At 42.2% G+C, this 24,541-nt stretch overlaps 1 protein-coding gene across 9 annotated transcripts in view; it reads left to right on the top strand.

Moving 5' to 3' along the window:
* The window catches only part of alkal1 (ALK and LTK ligand 1), an 85,873-nt gene that overhangs the window by 21,295 nt on the left and 40,037 nt on the right, over positions 1–24,541 (top strand). Inside the window, exon 1 of one of the 9 annotated variants that reach the window (XM_059980933.1) lies at positions 11,467–11,505. The exons of 6 other annotated variants lie outside the window; for them this stretch is intronic. Coding sequence is in view for 1 of the 3 variants with exons in the window: in XM_059980897.1 (XP_059836880.1) it covers positions 12,165–12,177 (13 nt within the window). In the remaining 2 variants the exon portion in view is untranslated. Of the gene's footprint in view, positions 1–11,466; positions 11,506–11,556; positions 12,178–22,156; positions 22,229–24,541 lie in introns of those variants that run through there. 2 more of the 9 variants (XM_059980897.1, XM_059980923.1) reach the window with 2 other exon arrangements.

Genomic DNA, 24,541 nt, shown 5'->3' with positions numbered 1-24,541 from the left:
CTTCAACTTCTTCAAACAGTCCTGTCAAGCCAGACAGATCATCCATGTCCAACCCTGGACCTTCTAACAGCCTTATCTGTTTCTCATTTTTTACTCCGTGCCTCTATAAATTTCCCCCTGGCTAAGGGCAGGTCTACCTCCTCTCCCTTACTCTCTTTCACCTCCCTATTCTCCGTTTTACCACCCTCTAACCCCTCTAGGTACAGGGTCGGTAAAAATGTCTCAGCCAAATCGATACTGGACTGATCTAAACTGGTCTCTTTCTCAGCTGCCTTTCTCGACATGCTGCGAGTGATCGCTTTTGGGATAGATCTTGGAACCTAGGGGCGGGTCCTCAACACTTACAGGCTGGCTCGTCAGCTTCATTGCTGACCAAACCTCACCACCTGCTAAATCATTACCAAGAAGGACGTTCACGCCAGCTCTCGGAAATCCTGATCGCACCCCTATTTCAACTGGTCCAGATACGAGATCACAATTTATAATGATCCTATGGAAAGGCACAGCTTCTGTCCCTTTTCCTATGCCTCTCAAAACTACCTCTCCAGTCTCAGGACCAAAATCTAGTACCTTACTGAGAATCAATGACTGTTCAGCTCTAGTATTTCTCCAGATCTGCACTGGAACTGGTGTTTCTCCCTCTTTCACAGACACGGTCCCTTCTGAAATAAATTTCTCACGCCCCTCTCGTATTCTATCTACCTGGGGCTTTCTCATCGATTTGCTGATCGACACAATACATCCTGTAGGGACTGCTGCTTTCCCTTTTCCTGTCTCCTTCCTCGAAGCAAAGCACTTAGATGCAATATGACCCACCTTTCCACAATTAAAACAGGTCAAGCCAGGACCCTCCTGCTGTCTTGCCTTTCTTCCTCCTTATTTTTACCACTAGCTCCTGGCTGAATTTCTGCCTCAGCTGGCGGGCTTTCTCTACCGTTCATACGGTCTTTCTGGTAACTTTTATTCGAGGAAAACTTTGTCTTGTGGGTTAGGGCATACTCATCTGCAAACCTGGCAAATTCGGATATGGATTTGTTCGGCTTCTCATTCAAATGCATCCGGATATCATCCGAAACACAACCTTTAAATTCCTCAATCAGAATTAATCCCCTGAAATGCCGAAAATCCTCTTCCACCCTTTCTGCCGCACACCAACGATCCAAGAGCACACCCTTCTCATAGGCAAACTCTGCATATGTCTGATTCCACACTTCCTTTAAATTTCTGAACTTTTGTCTATATGCCTCAGGTACCAATTCATAGGCCCAAAGAATGGCCTGTTTTACTTCCTCGTAATTCTCAGACTCCTCCTCCTCCACAGACAACGCTGCATATGCCCGTTGTGCCTTCCCTTTTAACACACTTTGTAACAACGCCACCCACTGTGCTCTGGGCCACTTCTGATTCACTGCCACCTTTTCAAAATGCAAGAAATAACTATCAACATCCGTCTCCTTGAACGGAAGTAGGTACTAACCTAAACTCCCTACTAACATTAAACCTCTCCTCTCGGTCCGCCCCTTGAGCTCTTCGCTCTTGCCTTAACTTCTCCATGTCCAGCTCATACTGCCTCTGTTTCTCCTTCTCATACTCCATCTGCTTTTCAGCTCTTTCTTTCTCCCTTTTCACCTCTAACTCCTTCAGCTGGAGCTCATACTCCCTTTTCCTTTGTTCCGCGTCCAGCCTCAATTTCTCCAACTCTAACTGAGCCGTCCCAATAGCTGGTACCTTTTCAGGGATATTGTCCAATACCTCAGCCGAAAACACATTCGTCTCAATATAATACTGAGTTGCCCTCCGCATCTCTCACTTTTTCATTGACAACCTCACCTCTGTGAGATTTAGTCCTTTTGCAATATTTACCAAGTCCGACTTTGTGGCCCCCTCTAGCGCTTTCAAAGTCATGTTTATGTGTAAGTTCATCTACGTCCATCTTTGCTGGTTTCCCGTCTGGTTACCCGTGCAACCAGATCCAAGTCTGGACTTAAAAGCCAGATTTACTGGCCCTCCAATTTGGTATCAAATCTCGAGACGAGGCCCCAAGTTGTTACGAATCCCGTAACTGGGTGTCGTACCAGCAAAGGTAGGAGTATCTGTTGAAGTCTGATGATACTATTTTTAACCGTTTTTATTAGTAAAAATACACAAAAATAATATCAATGCAAATATACAGATAACATATGTCATCAATACTAAACCTAAAAGTGTGCATATAATAATAATCAATAAGAAATAAGCTCTTTTGTTGTCTAGGGAATAATGAATTGTCCAATGGAAATATAAAGTTCAGTTCAGTTCATACAGGATACATTGTTGATCACTGTGTTGCAATTGTTGGAGAGAGAGAGAGAGAGAAAAACTTGCCGACTTTCCTTTTACGATCTTGATCCGTATTCATCCTTTAGCTAGACCTTTCCGTGGAGGACTCATCACCCAGGCAAGGGTGGACACACGCACAAGCCCCCACCGGTCTCGTAGCGTCTCTCCTGGTGCATCTGAGGGGTGTTCCCCAGACCCTACTTTTATCCTCACTCACGGGGTCTCAGATGTCAGTCAGGTTGGGATGATGCAATCCCTCAACCAGACCACTCTGGCTGCCCCCTGAGGGGTTTCAATGAATAGAACAGTACTCAATCACAATTCCTCCTTCAAGAGACAATAGCAGTAATCTCTCTCTTTGTCAATAGGAGACATTCCACCTTGTGCATCCTGGCGTTGTCTCTCTCTCATTACTGACATGTTGTGTATCTCTCTCATTACCTGGGTATCAGACCCGAAATAATAGCGATCTTGTGATTCTCAAAAAGAGAAAATTCTCAAAAATGTGCGGGCATTGGCGATTCTGTACCCTTCTGCCCAGAGTTGCTCCTCATTTGTAACATCATAATGCCAGCAATTTCAAAGCAAATATGCAGGAAGTTTGGTCTGGTCCACAGGCTGAAATTCTATATTGGAGAAAGGCCAATTTTGATGATAGCAGAAAGGATCTGGCAAGTGTAGATTGGGACAGGCTAATTTCTGGCAAAAATGTACTTGATAGTGGGAGGCCTTCAAAGGTGAAATTTTGAGTATGTACCTGTCAGAATAAAAGGTAAAGACAATAGGTTTAGGGGATCTCTGTTCTCAAGAGCTAAGGAGACCCCAGTTAATTAAAAAAAGGCAGTGCATAGCAGATATCGGGAGATAGGAACAAATGAAGTTCATACGGAGTTTAAGAAATGCACGAGAACACTTTAGGAAGTAATCAGGAGAGCTAAAATAAAGCATGAGGTTGTCTTTGCAAACAAAGTGAAGGAGAGTCAGAATGGATTCTACAGATATGTTAAGAGCAAAAGGATTGCAAGGGACAAAATTAGACCTCTGGAAGACCAGAATGGTAATCCATGCATGGAGTCAAAATGGAAGATCTTAAAGGCATTTTTTGCATTGGTATTTACTTAGGACACAGACACAGAGTCTATAGAAGTGAGGCAAAACACCATAAACTTCATGGACTCTATACAGATTTCAGAGGAAGAGGTATTTTTTTGTTTTGAGGCAAATTAGGGTGGATAAATCCACAAGGCCTGACTAAGTGTTCCCTCAGACTCTGTGGGAGGCAAGTGCAGAAATTGCCGGGGCCCTAGCAGAGATATTTAAATCATCTTTAGCGGCAGGAAGAAACCAGAGTATTGGAGGATAGCTAATGTTGCTCTGCTGTTTAAGAAAGGCTCTAAAAATAAACCAGGAACTTAAATGGCGGTGACCCTGACAGCAGTAGTGGGAAAGTTATTGGAAAGTATTCTAAGGGATTGGATTTATGAGTATTTTTGGACATGGTCAGCATGGCTTTGTGCATGGTAGTTTGTGTCTAGCCAATCTTATAGAGTTTTTCAAAGAAGTTACCTCTGATAAAGGCAATGTAGTGGATGTTGGACATTAGCACGGCAGTTGATAAGGATCTGCATGGGAAGCTGGTCAAGAAGGTTCAATCATTCAACATTCAAGATGAGGTAGTGATCTGGATTAGACATTGACTCTGTGGGAGAAGCCAGAAAGTGGTAGTAGATGATTGTCTCTCTTACTGCAGAGCTGTGACCAGTAGAGTGTTGCAGGGATCCGTGCTCGGTCCATTGTTGTTTGTCATCTCTATCAACAATCTCGATAATAATGTGGTTAACTGAATCAGCAAATTTGTGGATGAAACCAAGATTTGGGATGAGGTGGACAGTATAAACATTCTCATGGCTTGCAGTGTGATCTGGACCAGCGGAAAAAATGGGCTGAAAAATGACAGGTGGAATATAATGCTGACAAGCAGAAGGTGTTGCACTTCGGGTGGAGCAACCAGTGAACTGTAGGGCACTGAGGAGTCCTGTAGAACAAAGGTATCTGGGAATACAGGTCCATAATTCATTGAAAGTGGTGTCATTGGATGATAGGTTTGTAAAGAAACTTTTAGTACATTGAACTTGATAAATCAGCGTACTGATTATAGAATATGGGATGTTATGTTGAAGTTGTATAAGACACTGGTGAGGCCTAATTTAGAGTATTGTGTGCAGTTTTTGTCAACTTTCTACAATTGCAGGGCATAGGTTAAGGGTGGAAGGTGAAAAGCTTAAGGGAACATGAGGGGAAGCCTCTTTACTTAGAGGGTGGTGAGAGTGTGGAATGAACTGCCAGCGCAAGTGGTGCACCCGAGCTGGATTTCAACATTTAAGAGAAGTTTGGATAGGTACATGGTTGGTAGGGGTATGGAGCGCTAAGGTCCTGGTGCAGGTTGAGGGAAGTAGGCAGTTTAAATGGTTTGGCATGGACCAGCTGGGCCAAAAGCCCTGTCTCTATGCTGTACTTTTCTATGACTGTCTGACTTGATGACAATAAAATAATAATTTGAAGATCAATTAATAAAATTTGCAAAATCCATTTTTGCAGATCAGCACAAGCTTTATAAATAAAGCTTTAGTATTAGAAATTAAGTCTTTATGTCTACTCAGAAGGAAGTTTTAAAGGACTTACATTCCAATGAGAAAAGTCTGCAGTGCTCTTTGTACTTTTCAACAATTAATATTATTATTATATAAGCCCCTATTAATGCTAACTTGTAATACGTTTGGCATAAGTCCTCAGCTTTTACCTGAACAATGACCTATTAAATTCCATCAGAAGAGCCCATGTATATTTTCTTGTCCAGTTGTGCATAATTGGTGTTAGGCTTGAAAATAGATCTCCAATATGACTAAATAACTTATTATAACTGTTAACTCTGAAAACAGCTGGCCAACTCTTGAAAAGTTAATTTAATATCCATTGATAGTAAGAGGATTTGTTATGAAGATCTATTACCTTTATGTAACATTCAGTTCACCATCTGCTTAATAATCTTTGACATTTATGTGTGTTTCCATATCAAGACATTCTCCCTACTCTTCAGAATTAAGAAGTTTGTAATTTGTCTCAAATCTTGTGTGCTGAATCCATCAGGAATTTGACAACTATGTACAATCTGGAAAACAGAGACCCAATTTAGCTGCAGGCTAACCGACATCATTTGGGAACCTTTTCTCACTAAGTGTATGGAATAGTGAAATCCAGAGATCCTCAGAACCCCAAATACACTGATGAAATTTATCAACTAGATCTCCTCATGTTTCAGCCTTGTTTCCTGCTTTAACAGGGTGTGAGTGAATGAGAGCAGTTATAGAATTAAAATCAGAATCAGGTTTAATATCACTGATGTAAGTAATGAAATTTGTGAAATCCATAATGATGAATATACAATATTCCAACTCCTATAATATTAGGGCCATCTGTATTTCAAAACAGACTCAAATCATGCCATATATACAGTACAAATCTGATATTAAAACCAGGGGAAAATGTCTCTTTTTCACATATTTACACTTACTTTTGATATATTGAATATAACTCCATTTTGAGGACCTTTGGCTCTTTCTATGAATTGTAGGTTAAGCAAATGGCTTTCCAGTCTTTCCCATAATAGCTAACCTGAACGTTTGATTTTGGTTTTACTAACAAGGGACAACTGGATCAAAAAGGACCAAGGTTCATTCTGTTTACACTCACATGATACATCAGTAATGCAGTTATTGATTAAATTCATTTACTAGAAGAACTCCAATAATCCATGAGCCCATTATTTGGCAACCATGATGCTTCAGCAGGTATGGTTTCCCATGACTCCAGTGCTCTTTTTCTATGAACACAATATCCACCCACCTCTACCATTCATACATCTTCCAACAATAGGCATTTTGGGCTGAGACCCTTCATCAGGACCTGTTTACCCTTTTTCATAGATGCTGTCTAGTCTGCTGAGTTCCTCCAGCTTTTCATAGAAACATAGAAAACCTACAGCACAATACAGGCCCTTCGGCCCACAAAGCTGTGCCAAAAATATCCTTACCTCAGAAATTACCTAGGGCTACCCATAGCCCTCTATTTTTCTGAGCTCCATGTACCTGTCCAGGTGTCTCTTTAAAGACCCTATCATATCCGCCTCCACCACCGTCGCCAGCAGCCCATTCCTTGCACTCACCACTCTCTGTGTAAAACAACTCACTCCTGACATCTCCTCTGTACCTATTTCCAAGCACGTTAAAACTGTGCCCTCTCATGCTAGCCATTTCAGCCCTGGGAAAAAACCTCTGACTATCCACATAGTCAATGCCCCTTATCGCCTTATATATCTCTATCAGGTCACCTCTCATCCTCCATCGCTCCTAGGAAAAAAGGCCGAGTTCACTCAACCTATTCTCAGAAGACATGTTCCCCAATCCAGGCAACATCCCTGTAAATCTCCTCTGCCCCCACTCTATAGTTTCCACATCCTTCCTGTAGTGAGATGAACAGAACTGAGCACAGTACTCCAAGGGGGGCCTGACCAGGGTCCTGTAGAGCTGCAACATTACCTATCGGCCTCTAAACTCAATCCCATGGTTGATGAAGGCCAATGCACCGTATGCCTTCTTAACCACACAGTCAACCTGCACAGCAACTTTGAGTGCCCCAAGATCCCTTTGATCCTCCACACTGCCAAGAGTCTTACCATTAATACTATATTTTGTTATCATATTTGACCTACCAAAATGAACCACATCACACTTATCTGGGTTGAACTCCATCTGCCACTTCTCAGTCCAGTTTTATATCCGCTGAAACCTCTGACAACCCTCCACACAATCCACAGCACCTTCAACCTTTGCGTCATCAGCAAATTTACTAACCCATTCCTCTACTTCTTCATCCAGGCTAAGCCAGTTCTGGATCCACAAAGCAACTTGGCTCCCATGCCTCCTTACTTTTTCAATAAGCCTTGCATGGGGTACCTTGTCAAGTGCCTTGCTGAAATCCATATAGACTACATCTACTGCTCTACCTTCATCAATGTGTTTAGTCACATCCTCAAAAAATTCAACTGGGCTCATAAGGCACGACCTAGACCTTGACTAGATTTACAACAACCTTTGTACACCATAGTTCCTGTACCCTACCATCCTTTCCCTGTCTCATTGGAATGGATCTATGCTGAACTACGCAAATATCCCCTGAAAATACGCCACATTTCTTCTGTACATTTCCCTGATGTGTGGCTATTACAGAGACTTGGATGGTGCAGGGGCAGGAATGGTTACTTCAGGTGCCAGGCTTTAGATGTTTCAGAAAGGGTAGGGAGGGAGGCAAAAGAGGTGGGGGGCGTGGCACTGTTGATCAGAGATAGTGTCATGACTGCAGAAAAGGAGGAAGCCATGGAGGGGTTGTCTATGGAGTCTCTGTGGGTGTAAGTTAGGAATAGGAAGAGGTCAATAACTCTGCTGGGTGTATTTTATAGACCACCCAATAGTAAAAGGGACATCAAGTAGCCAATAGGAAGACAGATTCTGGAAAGGAGTAATAATAACAGGGTTGTGTTTCTTGACACAATATGTGGATAAGCCAACAAGAGGAGAGTCTATACTTGATCCTGTATTGGGAAATGAACCTGGTCAGGTGTCAGGTCTCTCGGTGTGAGAGCATTTTGGAGATAGTGATCGCAATTCTATTTCCTTGATCACAGCATTGGAGAGGGATAGGAACAGTCAAGTTAGGGAAACGTTTAATTGAAGCAAGGGGAAATATGAGGCTATTAGGCAGAAACTTGGAAGAATAATTTTGAAACAGATGTTCTCAGGGAAACCTATGGAAGAAATTTGGCAAATGTTCAGGGGATATTTGTGTGGGGTTCTGTGTAGGTATGTTCCAATGAGACATGGAAAGGATGGTCAGGTACAGGAACCGTAGTGTACAAACGCTGTTATAAATTTAGTCAAGTAGAAAAGAAGAGCTTACAGAAGGTTCAAAAAACTAGCTAATGATAGGAATCTAGAAGATTATAAGGCTAGCAGGAAGGAGCTTAAGAATGAATTTAGGAGAGCCATAAGGGACCATGAGAAGACCTTGGCAGACCAGATTAAGGAAAACCCCAAGGCATTCTAGAAATATGTGAAGAGCAAGAGGACAAGACATGAGAGAATAGGACCAATCAAGTGTGACAGTGGAAAAATGTGTATGGAACCGGAGGAAATAGCAGAGGTACTTAATGAATACTTTGCTTCAGTACTCACTATGGAAAAAGATCTTGGCGATTGTAGGGATGACTTGCTGCTGACTGAAAAGCTTCAGCATGTAGATATTAAGGAAGAGGATGTGCTAGAGTTTTTGGAAAGCATCAAGTTGGATAAGTCACTGGGACCGGATTCGATGTACCCCAGGCTACTGGGGGGAGGAGATTGCTGAGCCTCTAGCAATGATTTTTGCATCATCAATGGGGTTGGGAGAGGTTCTGGAGCAATGATTTTTGCATCATCAATGGGGTTGGGAGAGGTTCTGGAGGATAGTCCAGGAAATTGTAGCCTGAGGTGGTTCATTTTGGTAGGTTAAATGTGATGGCTGAATAAAGCTTTAATGGTAAGACTCTTGGCAGTGTGGAGGATCAGAGGGATCTTGGGGTCTGAGTCCATAGGACACTCAAAGTTACTACGCAGGTTGACTCTGGTTAAGAAGGTATGCGGTGCATTGGCCTTCATCAATCATGGGATTGAGTTTAAGATCCAAGAGGTAAAGTTGCAGCTATATAGGACCCTGGTCAGACCCCACTTGGAGTATTGTGCTCAGTTCTGGTCGCCTCACTATAGGAAGGATGTGGAAACCATAGAAGGATGCAGAGGAGATTTACAGGGATGTTGCCTGGATTGGGGAGTATGCCTTAGGAGAATAGGTTGAGTGAACTCGGCCTTTTCTCCTTGGAGCGATGGGGGGGGGGGGGGGGGGGAGAGGTGACCTGATAGAGGTGTACAAGGTATTTAAATTCATTGATCGTGTGGCTAGTCAGAGGCTTCTCCCCAGAGCTGAAGTGGCTAGCATGAGAGGGCACAGTTTTAAGGTGCTTGGAAGCTGGTGCAGAGGAGATGTCAGAGGTAAGTTTTTTGCGCAGAGTGTGGTAAGTGCATGGAATGGGCTGCCAGCAGAAGTGGTGGAGATGGAAATGACAGGGTCTTTTAAAAGACTCCTGGATGGCTACATGGAGCTCAGAAAATAGAGGACTATGGGTAAAGCCTTGGTAGTCCTGAGGTAGGGTCATGTTCAGCACAGCTTTGTGGGCTGAAGGGCCTGTATTGTGCTGTATGTTTTCTGTGTTTCTATGCTTTAAGATTTATGCCCTTTTACCTAGATCCCACCTGTTTCTGCTCTCTCATATGCATTTTCCATGATTACCCACATTCTCCTTGTTCATGGCAGCTTGTGCCTATCATAGAGATATCTCTTTGAAAAGCATTGGTCTACTTCATCTGGGTTGCTGGGCAAATGATGCGGCAGCTCTGAGCCCAGAAAGAACTGTCATCTGTGAAATATGCAGGTCATATTTTAATGCTGTTTTAGGGCAGTGGGCTACACTAATCTCTTTAAGCAAGATGTCGCAGTTTTACAATTTTCCTTGTGGCTTTTGATTTGAAATTACTGTCAAACAGAGCACCCAGTGAATACAATACAAATGCATAAACTCCAATTTCAAGGCAAGTGACTTACAGAATTTCGAGAACATCGTCCACTTTATGTAATGTGACATCATATCTGATGATATTGTCCAGCTATTTTCCATGTAATTTTCAGCATTTACCCCCTGCTTTATTGTGTACATGAGATCCCTCTGCATCCTTAACTTTCAGCATGAGTATGACCTCTATGAAAAGTTAAAATGTAAATGGTCAGTCATCAATTAATTGTGATACTGTTTTATTTAACAGTTGAACTAAGCACTTTGCTCTTAGGTATCTGCCATTCTCTTCTGTAATTTTACTGAAATTTTAATCAATTCTATTTTCAAAGAAAATTACTCTTGAAGATGACAAACAAGTTAATAAGAGGTTAATTTTATTTTATACAAAGAACTCCCATGATGTCACGGCACATGACTTCTGATGCTTTGAATTTTAACCTTGCATATTTATAGTATGTTGAAAATGTGAATGTCATCTCTGGCCAGAGAGTCATTTGTAAAATTGCAGTATACATACTATAAATGGTAATATGCTTTGCAATTATTTATCATCTTTTTTTCTTTTGGCAACATATGGGTGTGTTGTCAAGAAGATTTACATCTGTAAGTGATGATTTGGATTGTCTACTGTTGTGTCAATTCAATTAGGATAAAGAAAATAAAGTTAAACTTGCTTCAAATCCAAAAAAAAGATAAAGATTTTGGTCATACTGCAGCTCCAAGAATTTCTAATAAAATGTGTCTACTTTTCTTTTACAAACAATTCACTTTAGAAATGAAATCTTTAATAAGAAGCTTAGTCTAGATTTATTAAATTCTGAGGAATTGTCCAAAGATTTAATCTATGGTTTATCCTGTTTTGCCCAGGGTAATCACTTAGTATGAACGCTACTGGTAGCCTGCATCCATATATTTACTTGACTAGCAGAAACTAGTATTAACTATACTTCATTCTGCTACATGTATCCTTAAAATTTGCTTTTATCTTCCTGTTACCCAATGTCTGCTACTAGTTTTATTAGAGAAATAATTTTTACAAAAAGTTAATTACAAGCCTAAGGTCAATCCAACGCAAGCAGAGTGCTTAGAATTATTTAATGATCTTGCACTATTATTTCTTACTGAATTTGGAAATGTAAGAAATAACTCATAACTCAGGTTTGATTAAGACTCAGGATACTGATTTATATATGTATGGCTTTCTTACTTGTTATAATTCATATTCTTGTCTCTGGACAGCTCAAGCTATTCTTATCTCAAAGTGTATCAATTAAAATCCACACTTAAATACCAACTTAAGTATTTACAAAGCAAAGAATAGTTGCAAGATAATTCGTGAACAATTAACTTGCAAAATCCAATCAATCACAGTGTTATATTTAAGTACAGTTTCAGGCACTTAAAATGACAGCCAAGCCAACCAATTAAATGGCTCCAAGAATGATCGAATGTTATTCTTTGGCCAGGTATTTTATTACTGACCTATATGATGTGAAATTTGTTGATTTATAGTAGTAGTACAGTGCAAGGACATGAGATTACTATAAATTACAAAATTAAATAGTCAAAAAGAGAATAACAAGGTATGATCACAGGTTCACAAATCAGTCAGAGATTTTCTGGCTGAGGGAAAGAAACTGTTTCTGAGTTGCTGAGTGTGGGTTTTCAGGCTATCGTATCTCCTCCTTGATAGCAAGAGGACATGTCCCGGAAGAAAAGGATCCTTACTGGAAAATGCTGCATTTGTGAGGCATCAGTTCTTGAAGTTGTGCTGAATGGTGAGGAAGCTGTGCAACAAATGGAGTTCACTGAGTCTATAACCTTCTGCAGCCTCTAGCAATCCTCTTCATTGGCTGCTCCATACAAGGCTGTGATGCAACCAGTTAGAATGCTCTCCACTGTACATCTATCGATACTTGTAAGAGTCTTTGGTGATATACCAAATCTCCTCAAACTCCTATCGAATTAGAGTGGCTGGCATGCCAGCTTAATGATTTGGCCTCGGATAGATCATCTGAAACGTGGACTCCCAGGAACTTGAACTGCTTCCCCTCAATGAGAACTGGTGCGTGTCTCCTGACTTACCCTACAGAGAAGCGTTCCGGGATGTAAAAATAATGAGAAGATGTATGGAAAGGGTACCAAAGCTCTGTTTTGCTGAATAGATATATTTTTCTTGAGGGATAAATAATGGAAGGAGATATTGTTTTCTTTGGAGAAAAACGTGAACTTTTGAGAACTTCTTTACCACCAGAGAAAAGAGATCAAGATATGAATGGCAACTGGCCAGAATTTAATTCAAAGGCCATGGTTGCAGTATTCTGATCTGATATGTAAAAGGAAATTTAGCTGGAGTGCTTTTCACAGGCTGCATAGATTGGATTAAACACAAGAATGCATGAATTAGGGCAGGAGACTGGAATGGCACAAGTGCTGGTTGGTCAGAGTTGGTAACCAAATTTGTTCCTTGTGGAAAACCTAGAAAAAAATCTAGTTCCAACTTAAAAGGATACAATATCATGGTCATTAACTTTCTGGTGATGGTTGATATGTTGCGACAAAGAAAAATCGGTCTTACATGTTTAAACATAAGTTTCTTCAGCTATTTAATTTCACAAGAGGATTGTAATATTTCTTTATTGGCTATAACCATTTCCTATAGAAAGAACATGGCATATCAGTCCCTCATATTTGATCATTGTACATGAATGAGGCATGCAGATGCCATAAAGAATTCTATGAAAATCTTCAAAGCAGGTATAAATCCTAACCTGCCTGAAGTGTGATACTAGCGACTTGTTTCTATTTGACTTTGTATTATCTCATTGTATGCAATAACTTTCCAAATGAACTTTTTAAAGTCTAATAATCATTGAGAATAAATACTGAATAAAATATATCAGAAAAATTCTGTGTAATAACACAGACTGAGAAATTTTCACCGGTGCAACAGTCATTCTCAAGTCAGTGCTGTGTTTTCTTTTCACTTCTTGAGAATGATACCAAAAAGGTATGCCAATATCTATCATGTAAGATTTAGTAGAGTACTGTACCTGTAATAAATAGAACATATGCCCTTTTACATAATCCTATTCTGAGTTTTCCATATAATCACTAATACAAACTTCAGCTCATGTCTTTATTCCTAGAGGTAATTTACAACAAGTGTTCTCTGAAACTTCAGCAACTTGGAAACCCTGTTTGAATTGCTGAATAAAAGTTAGTTCTGATTCCTGCTTTCCCAATCAAATCTGTGGCTTCAAATGTGGAAGAGGTCAATCTTGCTTAAATATTGGAGTTGAATGGTTCCTGATACTTGCAGAATCTGGCTGAGAGATTGTCCAGTCTTGAAGAAAGGTCTTGGCCTGAAAATGTGACGGGTACCTTCATTTCCATGGATGATGCCTGACCTGGTGAGTTCCTCCAGCATTTTGTGTGTTTTGCTTTGACAGTGCTGGCCAGCAGATGGCACCCTTTACATTGATGCTCTTGGGTTATTTAATCAGAATTCTTTTTATCTCTTTTCTTGCCACTGAAGAGATTGGCGATATCGGTTACACATATTTACCCCTATGATACCGCTATGAATTCAAGTATTCTGTTAACTTAGACCAAGAAAGGAAAAGTCCTTGGCCTGGCATTGTAAAGCATCTCATGCAGGCTACAGTAGGATAATATTAATGATAATGGTTTTGTGGTAGACCCCTGAAGCTGAATTGATTCAAATTCAGAAGCACACAATTTTATGAACAACTTATGGGTTGCTGATGGACCACTGTGCATGGGGAGGACTAAGATAAACTGGTTAATTTCTGAGCTTGTAGATTTCATAAAATAAGTCAAAGATAGTTTGTTGTTTCCAGCTGCATGAAAACTACTCTGTTCTGTAGGAATATTTACGGATGATTTAGCAAATATCTCACTGGAAAATAATTTTGTTACCAGTGTTTTATAATTTGCAGATTTATTGCAAAACAATTTTTTGGATTAATTTTCTTGAACTTTACCTGTACAAGTAAACAATCCTTTCTCACTTGAATTTGCACTTGAATTGTCTTGGGTATTTCCCTGCAGCTTTGCTATTCCTTTTGCAGCCAATAACAAATGCAACATTATGTAATGTTGTGTAAACTAGAGTACATGTGTGATTTCTGGATTTGTTCTCAAAGGAAGTACTCAGTGCTATGGTAAGATTACATTAGAACAGACAGAATTAAGGCCAAGTTCTGCACATGTTGGTTTCTGGTCTAAAGCCAGTGTAGCCCAAGCTGGCCTAGAAGGGTGGAAGCTGGATCCACTCAAAGTATGCATTAGGATAGGAGTTATAGGCATGCTAGGGCCCTTAGGTAATAGAATGGGGTGGAAATTCTAAGCATTAATTCTTTTGCTTCCAGGCTGGTCTATCGATGGATTTTTAAAAATTTAGTTGAAAGTGGTATACTTGCCTAGAGGTGGCAATATTATGTGCTGATGAGAGTAGAATGCCTGGTTCAGAAATTGCACCATCTCGGATCGCAAGACCCTGCGGTGAGGTCGGCTGAGAAGATCATCGGGGTCTCTCTTCCCGCCATCACGGACATTTACACTACACGCTGCATCCACAAAGCAAACAGCATTATGAAGGACCCCATGCACCCCTCATACAATCTCTTCTCCCTCCTGCTGTCTGGGAAAAGGCTCCGAAGCATTCAGGCTCTCACGGCCAGACTATGTAACAGTTTCTTCCCCCAAGCCATCAGACTCCTCAAAACCCGAAGCCCGGACTGACACCTTGCCCTACTGTCCTGTTTATTATTTATTGTAATGCCTGCACTGTTTTTGTGCACTTTATGCAGTCCAGTGTAGGTCTGTAGTCTAGTGTAGTTTTCTCTGTGTTTTTTTTTATTACGTAGTTCAGTCCAATTTTTTGTACTGTGTCATGTAACACCATGGTCTTGACAAATGTTGGTGACTTGACTTGACTTGACTTGAGAATTAGGAGGAAAGGACAGAAGACAGCATAGTGAAAAAGCTGATGTACTGAAAAGGGTTTCAGGTACTTGGATCATCAGGAGTGCTTCTGGGGCATGTGGGACAGCAGTAAGAAGGATGACTTGCTCATGCTACTTGGGAGAGTATAAACTAATTTGTAGAGGGTGGAGTATGGTAGCAGTGCAGCAGGTATTATTAATTCAGAGCAACACGTACAACACGCTGGAGGAACTCAGCAGGTCGGACAGTATCCGTGGAAACGAGTAGTCAACGATTCGGGTCGAGACGCTTCATCAGGACTGAAGAGGGAGGCAGGGGCCCTATAAAGAAGGTGGGGGGGAGGGTGGGAAGGAGAAGGCTGGTAGGCACCAGGTGAAAAACCAGTAAAGGGAAAGATGAAGGGGTGGGGGAGGGGAAGCAGGGAGGGGATAGGCAGGAAAAGTGAAGAATGAACGTAAGGGGAAAACACTGTGTAGTAGAAAAAGGCAGAATCATGAGAGAGGGGATAGGCAGCTGGAGGAGGAGGCAGAGTGAAACTGGGGTGGGGGAAGGGAGAGGGGGGGAATTACCAGAAGTTGGAGAATTCAATGTTCATGCCAAGGGGCTGGAGACTACCCAGACGGTATATGAGGTGTTGCTCCTCCAAGCTGAGTTTGGCCTCATCATGGCAGTAGAGGAGGTCATGTATGGACATATCTGAATGGGAATGTGAAGCAGAGTTGAAATGGGTGGCAACCGGGAGATCCTGCCTGTTGTTGCGGACGGAGCTGGGGCCTATGCGAGTGCTCCAATCCTTATACACTTTCATCCCCCATCAAGAAGGCCTCGAAGCCCTCCGCTACTTTCTTGATAATAGACCTCACCAGTTCCCCAACACCACCACACTCCTCCGGGTTGACTAAACATCACACACAAAATACTGAAGGGTCTCAGCAGGTCAGGCAGCATCTATAGAAACGAATAAACAGCCAATTAATAAACTCAGCCTAATTGTCTCTATAATTAGGGCTAATTTATGGTGGGTGGATTCCCTCGATGGAGAATGCCTGTGCATTGCTGAAGCACAAGCAACCACCACACAGATTTTGACTGGTTGAGGTCACTGGGCATTCCTCAGTCTTCACTGCTGTTGTGATGTGTCATTATCTTCTGCTAGCTCTACTGTTGAGGTCTTGTTTGGATCACATTTTTTCTGGAACCTCCCCTTTGACCTTACTGCCATGGAGTTAACCCTACCCTGATGACATTGCTCTCAGGATTTCAGGAATTCACAAACCCCCCCACCCCCACCATCATAACAAGGTGACAATCCTCAGAGAAAATATACCTGACAATCAACCTGATTTTGGAAAAAGGGGATGCCCATGCAATCAAGAGGAGAACATGGAAGTGCCATAGTGACAGCACTAGAGATTAGCTCTTTATATTAATGAAATTGTACAATTGATAAACTGTTTGCGTCGATAATTAAAAATTCAGCCAATTTTCTTTAGTTTTTCAGATTCAGAATCAGAATCAGGTTTATTATCACCGGCACGTGATGTGAAATTTGTTAACTTAGCAGCAGCAGGTGAATGCAATACATAATCTAGCAGAGAGAAAATAAATAATAATAATAAACAAAATAAAAACAATAATTATCATAATAAACAAATTAAAGAAAAATAGATAAACAAGTAAATCAATTACATATATTGACTGGATTTTAAAAATATGTGCAAAAACAGAAATACTGTATGTTTAAAAAAAAGTGAAGTAGCGTCCAAAGATTCAATGTCCATTTTGGAATTGGATGGCAGAGGGGAAGAAGCTGTTCCTGAATCGCTGTGTGTGTGCCTTCAGGCTTCTGTACTTCCTACCTGATGGTAACAGTAGAAAAGGGCATGCCCTGGGTGCTGGAGGTCCTTAATAATGGACGCTGCCTTTCTGAGACACAGCTTCTTGAAGATGTCCTGGGTACTTTTAGGCTAATTCTCAAGGTGGAGCCAACTAGATTAACAGTCTTGTGCAGCTTCTTTTGATTCTGTGCAGTAGCCAGAATAGTGGAATAACCAGAATAGCCAGAATATAGAACCCCATACCAGACAGTGATGCAACCTGTAAGAATACTATCCACAGTACAACTATAGAATTGTTTGACATGTTTGACAGATTTGTTGACATGCCAAATCTCTTCAAGCTCTTAATAAAGTATAGCCGCTTCTTGCCTTCTTTATAACTACATCAATATGTTGAGACCAGGTTAGATCTTCAAAGATCCTGACACCCAGGAACCTGAAGCTGCTCATTCTCTCCACTTCTGATCCCTCTATGAGGATTGGTATGTGTTCCTTTGTCTTACCCTTCCAGAAGTCCACAATCAGCTCTTTCGTCTTACTGATGTTGAGTTGGTTGTTGCTGTGGCACCACTCCACTAATTGGCATATCTCACTCCTATATGCCCTCTCTTCACCGCCTGAGATTCTACCAACCATGGTTGTATCATCAGCAAATTTGTAGATGGTATTTGAGCTATGCCTAGCCACACAGTCATGGGTATATAGAGGGTAGAGCAGTGGGGTAAACACACTCCTCTGATGTGCACCAGTGTTGATTGTCAGCGAGGAGGGGATGTTATCACCAATCCCCACAGATTGTGGTCTTCCGGTTAAAAAGTTGAGGACACAATGGTCAAAACACAAAAACACAAAAATACAACTGCAGATGCTGTGGATCAAAGAATACGTACACAACACTGGAAGAACTCAGCAGGTCAGGCAGCATCCGTGAGACCCTTCATCAGGAAAGGAGGGGAAGAGAGGGTCAAAGCCCAGTAATGGAGATAGGGGAGGGAGTAGGGCCTAGAGGCACCAAGTGGAAAACCAATCAGAGGAAAGATAAAGGGGGGAGGGGGAGGGGATAAGCATTAAAGACTGTAGAGATAAAGAAGCAGAAAATTGAAAGGGGAGAGAGGCAGAGAGGGACCTGGGTTAGGGGCAGGGGAAGGGGGAGGGAATTACCGGAAATTGGAGAATTCAATGTTCATACCACCAGGCTGGAGGGTACCCAGACGGTGGATGAGGTGTTGCTCCTCCAACCTGAGTTTAGCTTCATCATGGCAGTGCAGGAGGCCGTGTATGGACATATCTAGATGGGAATGAGAGGCAGAGTTGAAGTGGGTGGCAACTGGGAGATCCTGTCTATTGTGATGGATGGAGCATAGGTGCTTGACGAAGCGGTCCCCTAATCTGCGTCGGGTCTCGCCGATGTAGAGGAGGCCACACCGGGAGCACTGGATGCAATAGATGACTCCAGCAGATTCGCAGGTGAAGTGTTGCCTCACCTGGAAGGACTGTCTGAGGCCCGGAATGGTGGTAAGGGGGAGGTGTGGGGACAGGTGTAGCATTTGCGCTTGCAGGGATATCCTTACCAGGTACTCCATCAGGACCTTCCAACCTGCGAGGGTTCACCCTCTTTAAAGACAGCCTAACATCGGAGATCACTGGGTCATTAGGTGCAGCAGGGATCTTCACGGCTGTAGTCTTTCAAAACATGCATAGATGGAGTTGATTTTTGTCCTCTTTGTTCTCAGAACTTTTTACTGCAAGATAAAAGAGATTACTTCTCCAGGTGGGATTCACACACATCTGATCTAATTTTTTCTCAGTAATTGTTGATTGGGCATAAATACATTGCATAATGTATTCTTCATTACCATTTAACATATCAAACTGCTCACAGAAAACTTAACATAGACACTAATTGTTATGATTAGCTGCTTGAGTGAGAAGCAATTACATTTTACATTACTATATACTATCAATTTATTTGCAACAACCTCGGGTTACATTGCAAGCCACTTTATTTTTATTCTGCTTTCGAAATACAATCTTGCCTCTCTGTCTCCTTCTCTAGCAACACACACACACAAAATGCTGGGGCTCTCAGCTGGTTAGTTAGCATCTATGGCAATGAATTAACAGTCAACATTTCATGCTGGGACCGTTCTCTCCATTTTCTTTCTCTGCTTCATTTATTCATCGCCATAGATGAGCTGTCTTTTTTTAGATGGCAACATAAACAATTACCAACTTTTGTTTTCATCCTGTCACATCAATTCTGTCCATTTCTTCATTCCTCCCCATATGTAGGACTTAAACTACACTCAACTTTTCACTTTTCTCAACTCTGATGAAGGGTTATTTGCTTGAAACGTTAACTTCCATTCTGTTACCATTGATACGGTCTGATCTGTTGCAGTTCTCCAGAATTTGTAGTATTTATTTCTCTTTCTATTTGTACGGACAGCAGACATCTGTCGCCTTTGAGATTTAAAAAAAAATGGTCATCTCTTCCAACCCTTACAGACAGACAGACAGATAAACAGACATAATTTATTGATCCCAAGGGAAATTGGGTTCTGTTACAGCCGCACCAACCAAGAATAGTGTAGAAATATAGCAAGATAAAACCATAAATAATTAAATAATAAGTTAATCATGCCAAGTGGAAATAAGTCCAGGACCAGCCTATTGGCACAGGGTGTCTGACACTCTGAGGGAGGAGTTGTAAAGTTTGATGGCCACAGGTAGGAATGACTTCCTATGATGCTCAGTGTTACATCTCGGTGGAATGAGTCTCTGGCTGAATGTACTCCTGTACCTAACCAGTACATTATGGAGTGGACGGGAGTCATTGTCCAAGATGGCATGCAACTTGGACAGCATCCTCTTTTCAGACACCACCGTCAGAGAGTCCAGTTCCACCCCTACAACATCACTGGCCTTATGAATGAGTTTGTTGATTCTGTTGGTGTCTGCTAACCTCAGCCTGCTGCCCCAGCACACAACAGCAAACATGATAGCACTGGCCACCACAGACTCGTAGAACATTCTCAGTATCGTCCGTCAGATGTTAAAGGACCTCAGTCTCCTCAGGACATAGAGACGGTTCTGACCCTTCTTGTAGACAGCCTCAGTGTTCCTTGACCAGTCCAGTTTATTGTCCATTCATATCCCCAGGTATTTGTAATCCTCCACTATGTCCACACTGACCCCTTGGATGGAAACAGGGGTCATCGGTGCCTTCGCCCTCCTCAGGTCCACCACCAGCTCCTTAGTCTTTTTTACATTAAGCTGCAGATGATTCTGCTCACACCATGTTACAAAGCTTCCCACCGTCGCCCTGTACTCAGCCTCATCTCCCTTACTGATGCATCCAACTATGGCAGAGTCATCAGAAAACTTCTGAAGATGGCAAGACTCTGTGTTGTAGCTGAAGTCTGAGGTGTAGATGGTGAAGAGAAAGGGAGACAGGACAGTCCCCTGTGGAGCCCCAGTGCTGCTGACCACTCTGTCTGACACACAGTGTTGCAAGCGCACGTACTGTGGTCTGCCAGTCAGGTAATCAATAATCCATAATCAATAATACTTTTGGATTATCTTATGATAACACAGAAGGAATCTGTTCACTCCATGGAGTCCATTACATTTCCCAAGGAAATTCGTCCTATTCCTCCTTGTTATTTCCTCTACCCCTTCAGATGATGTATTTTCTCTGATGCTTTGACCAAACTGTTGTCCTACTTCCTCCCAGAAAGGCCTTGTATGTAACAGTGTAGCTCTCCTTTCAGACACAAGAACACAAGAAAATAGGAGGAGGAGTAGGCCACCAATCCCCTTAAGTCTGCCTCACAATTCAGTATAACCATGGCTCTTTATTGCCTCAACTCCTCTTCTGTTCCCAAACTTCCAATACCTTGATCTTTCAGATATTTATCTGTACTTACCTCAAGTATACCTAATGATCTACCTCTCCCACCCTTGTGGGAGGAGGAGTGGCAGAGAATTCCAGAGATTCACCACCCTCTGTGAAACAAACTGTTCCATGTACCTCAGCTTAAAAAGACCAGCCCTTATTTTGTATCTATTATCTTTGCTTGTGGCTCTCTCATGACTGGAAACGTCTCAATATCTACCCTACTAAGCTCGTTATGATCTTATATGTTTTGAATATCCGCCCACATTTTTCTAATCTCCAACGCTGTCAATGCTCTCTTGATATAACATTGCTCACCTTATCTTCAGCCCAAGCCGCACTTCCTCTAAAAATGTAAAGTTGTCAAATTTCATCTGCAATTCTATCAATACATAATTAGCTGTGCTGTAGATATATCCAATGATTAGATACTGCTAATCATTGCATTAGATATTGCTGTAGCTACCTTCATAGAGAGTGTGAATATTTGCTCTCTCATTTCAGGTGTACTATCTTACATGGCTATAGGTTATTATGTGGAGGTCTTTGAGCTACGATTTTCTACAATAGTTCTGTAACGTCTCTAGCAAGTAGCTGGAGGATCAAGACATAGACTTGTGCTTTATTCCTCAATACAGGAGACTGGAGGGTCCTATATAATAACCTGCAATTATGTGAGATAGTTTAATAAGATAAGCATGCAGCTATTTGAACTGTCTATGAAGGCAGGTGCAGTAACCAAGACAACTGGATAACAGATATGCATCTAGGAATATGTTACCTGAATTTTTCACTTTAAGTTGAACAAGACAAGAGACCAGTACTTTATTTCTATATTTCCCTCTTTTGTCTTATTCCTCAATCCCTTCCTTAGTATTCTCCAAATGGACCAAGTGAGTCATTTTTTGGCACTTTTTGAACAGCAGCAACCCAAATTCCTTGTACTTTCTCTCTAGTTGATCTTCTTAACCAGCATAGCTGCAAAACATTTCTATCTAATTCAGTATACACAATTGTAATCCAGAGTAGAGCTGTTCCTGCATCTCTCTCTTGTTCAAATTGAATCAAATCAAGTTCAAAGTTCAATTATCATTCAGACCATACATGGATACAGTCAAATCTGGAGCCCAGGTGCGTAACATACATTCAAAAATAGAAAGCGAGAAGGAAAAAAAAGGCACACGCACAGATTGCTACACAAGAAAAGCACATGTAGAGTCCAAGTCCCTGAGTGACGTGCAAATTGATGGTACAGCTCCTGGTAATCCAGCCCGTTCTTCTGCTAGCTGAACACTGGAGAGCAGCACTGACGGGAGCAATCAGCTCCTAACTGAGTGAGTCCATGCTGCACCTGCACTGTAGCAGCAGGTAAGCCCACTTGAGGCCTTGTCCTCGCTACAACTGAGGCCACACTGCTGCCTTGTTGCCTGTCTCACCACAAGTGTCCAACAAGGTCTTGAGATCACAAGAGAAGTGTATAAGGTAGTCACTTATGGTTACACTACACTCTGCTTTCATGCACCAACTCCAGTGTTTTTGAGTAGCCAGCAGCACGGACTGCACTCAGGTTAGCTCCTCCGAACCTTCTCCCAGCTGACCTCCGGCTTCCCCTTCTCCAAGCCGGGCGCTGGCTTCTCCCTCACTCAGCTGCCCACCGGCTTCTCTTTCTCCTGGCCGAACACCAGCTTTTCCTTAATTCAGCCACCCGCTGGCTTCTCCTTGTCCCAGTGAAGTACCAGCTTCTCCTTCTCCCGGCCGTCTGCCTGCTTCTACTTCTCCTGGTCAAGCGCTGGCTTCTCCTTCACCCAGCCGAGTGCCGGCTTCCCCTTGTTCCAGCTCAGCATCGGCTTCTCCTTCTCCTGGTCAAGCGCTGGCTTCTCCGTCACCCAGCCGAGTGCCGGCTTCCCCTTGTTCCAGCTCAGCATCGGCTTCTCCTTCTCCTGGTCAAGCGCTGGCTTCTCCTTTACCCAGCCGAGTGCCGGCTTCCCCTTGTTCCAGCTCAGCATCGGCTTCTCCTTCTCCTGGTCAAGCGCTGGCTTCTCCTTCACCCAGCCGAGTGCCGGCTTCCCCTTGTTCCAGCTCAGCATCGGCTTCTCCTTCTCCTGGTCAAGCGCTGGCTTCTCCTTCACCCAGCCGAGTGCCGGCTTTTCCTTCTCTGACTCATCTGCCAGCTTCTTCGATGTCCCAGCTGGTGGCTCTGAACTACGAACAGATGCGGTAGACCTGCGGCACCTGTTGTTCTTGGAGTAAAGTATCATCTTAGGATCATAAAAGAACACACTTTAAAAAGAAAAGGGCATCTTTGGTTGGCCCCCCACGAAGCCGCTCTTTTGAATGCTTAAGCTGCTCCTTTGATTCTGTTATCAGTGTCCTGACCCTACATGCTACGCATACCATGTTTAGTGAGTATCATTTTGTTGCAATCTCAACTTTATTCAAGAAAGGCATTGGATGCTTAAAATAAGTTGCACTTTTCTGTGTTGTACAACTCCATAATGCTATAAATCTATAAAAGGGGACAAGGTGGTCTTTGGTGTTTGGTAATTACAGGGAATTTTCTTGCTGTCTGCCACAAGGAAGGCCACCACAACTAATGGTTGCTCCCCAAATGAGAATGTGCTGCAGATTCTCTCCAGAGATAAAGCAGAGAGTAAAAGAGATAAAGGGATCATTGTTATTTTGTAAGAAGCAGATCAAGACCCACATTCTATTCTTATGGTGCTGCGCTAAAGCAATTCACTCGCAGAAGTGGGCATGTGGTAGAAGGAAAGAGCTAAGTGGAATGTAAAAACCAGAAGGAGAAACTGGCACAGTGTGAGGCAGCTGCTGGTGGTACACCCTTGAAAGTGAGTCCATAGGTTATGGGAACAGTTCAGTGATGCAGCGAGTGAAGTTCAGTGAAGTTATCCCCAGTGATTCAAGAGCCTGATGGTTGAGCGGTAATAAATTTTGTCTGTTTCTTATTTCTTCCAATGATGCTGCCTGCCAGACCTGTTGAGTTTCTTCAGCAGTTGATTTATTTTCTCTCTTTCTGCTGTGTCTTCTCACTCACCTGATGGGCGGTACAGTACAGCCATGTTGGGATGATGGCTCTGTTTCGATGCTGCATTACTTCCTGACTCTCAATCTACAAGGGTAAGTTAGCTTGCAATGTCCACTATATGCCTCACAACTGTCACAGCTATCTTGACAGCACCTCATTCCAACCTACTTCCTGTAAAGGTCCGATTCCCTTTCCAGTTTTACCATCTCATCTGTAATACACCAATGCCTTTATGATATTTCCTTTTCTCCTCATCAGTGGCTTTTTCTCTACCATAATTAGCAGTGATCTTCACTTGTTCTCCACTATTGACTGCACTTATGATCTCATCTCCTCTCCTCCCAGTCAGAATAAGACTTCCACTCTACCAGCCACCATGCTCAGTTCCAAATCTTCCATAGTTTACACCAGCTTAAAAATGCATTCCTCCTCCAAAAGTATTTTACCTTTACTCCCTTTATCAGGACTTGGAAGGCATCATTCCTTCTGGACCACTCTTCTATATCTAGCAATCACTCCATTTCTCACAGCTATTTTGTTTTTCATCTTTGGGAAATGAAACCCTAACCTTTTACCTCTTCTTTTACCACCATTCAGTGGAAGCAGTCATGCCTTGAATTTCTTCCAGATTGCTGTATTGCATTCAGTCTAATGATATAGTCTCAACTACTTTGGAGAAACCAAGTGCAAATTGGGAGATAACTTTGCAGAACATCTCTATTCAGCCGAGCCGAGCTTCCTGTCTCCTACCA

This window comes from Hypanus sabinus, chromosome 1 (genome assembly GCF_030144855.1).
Source record: "Hypanus sabinus isolate sHypSab1 chromosome 1, sHypSab1.hap1, whole genome shotgun sequence".
NCBI classification, from domain to species: domain Eukaryota; kingdom Metazoa; phylum Chordata; class Chondrichthyes; order Myliobatiformes; family Dasyatidae; genus Hypanus; species Hypanus sabinus.
The sequence above is the reverse complement of the archived record's forward strand: the minus strand, read 5'-3'. Positions and strand labels throughout refer to the sequence as shown.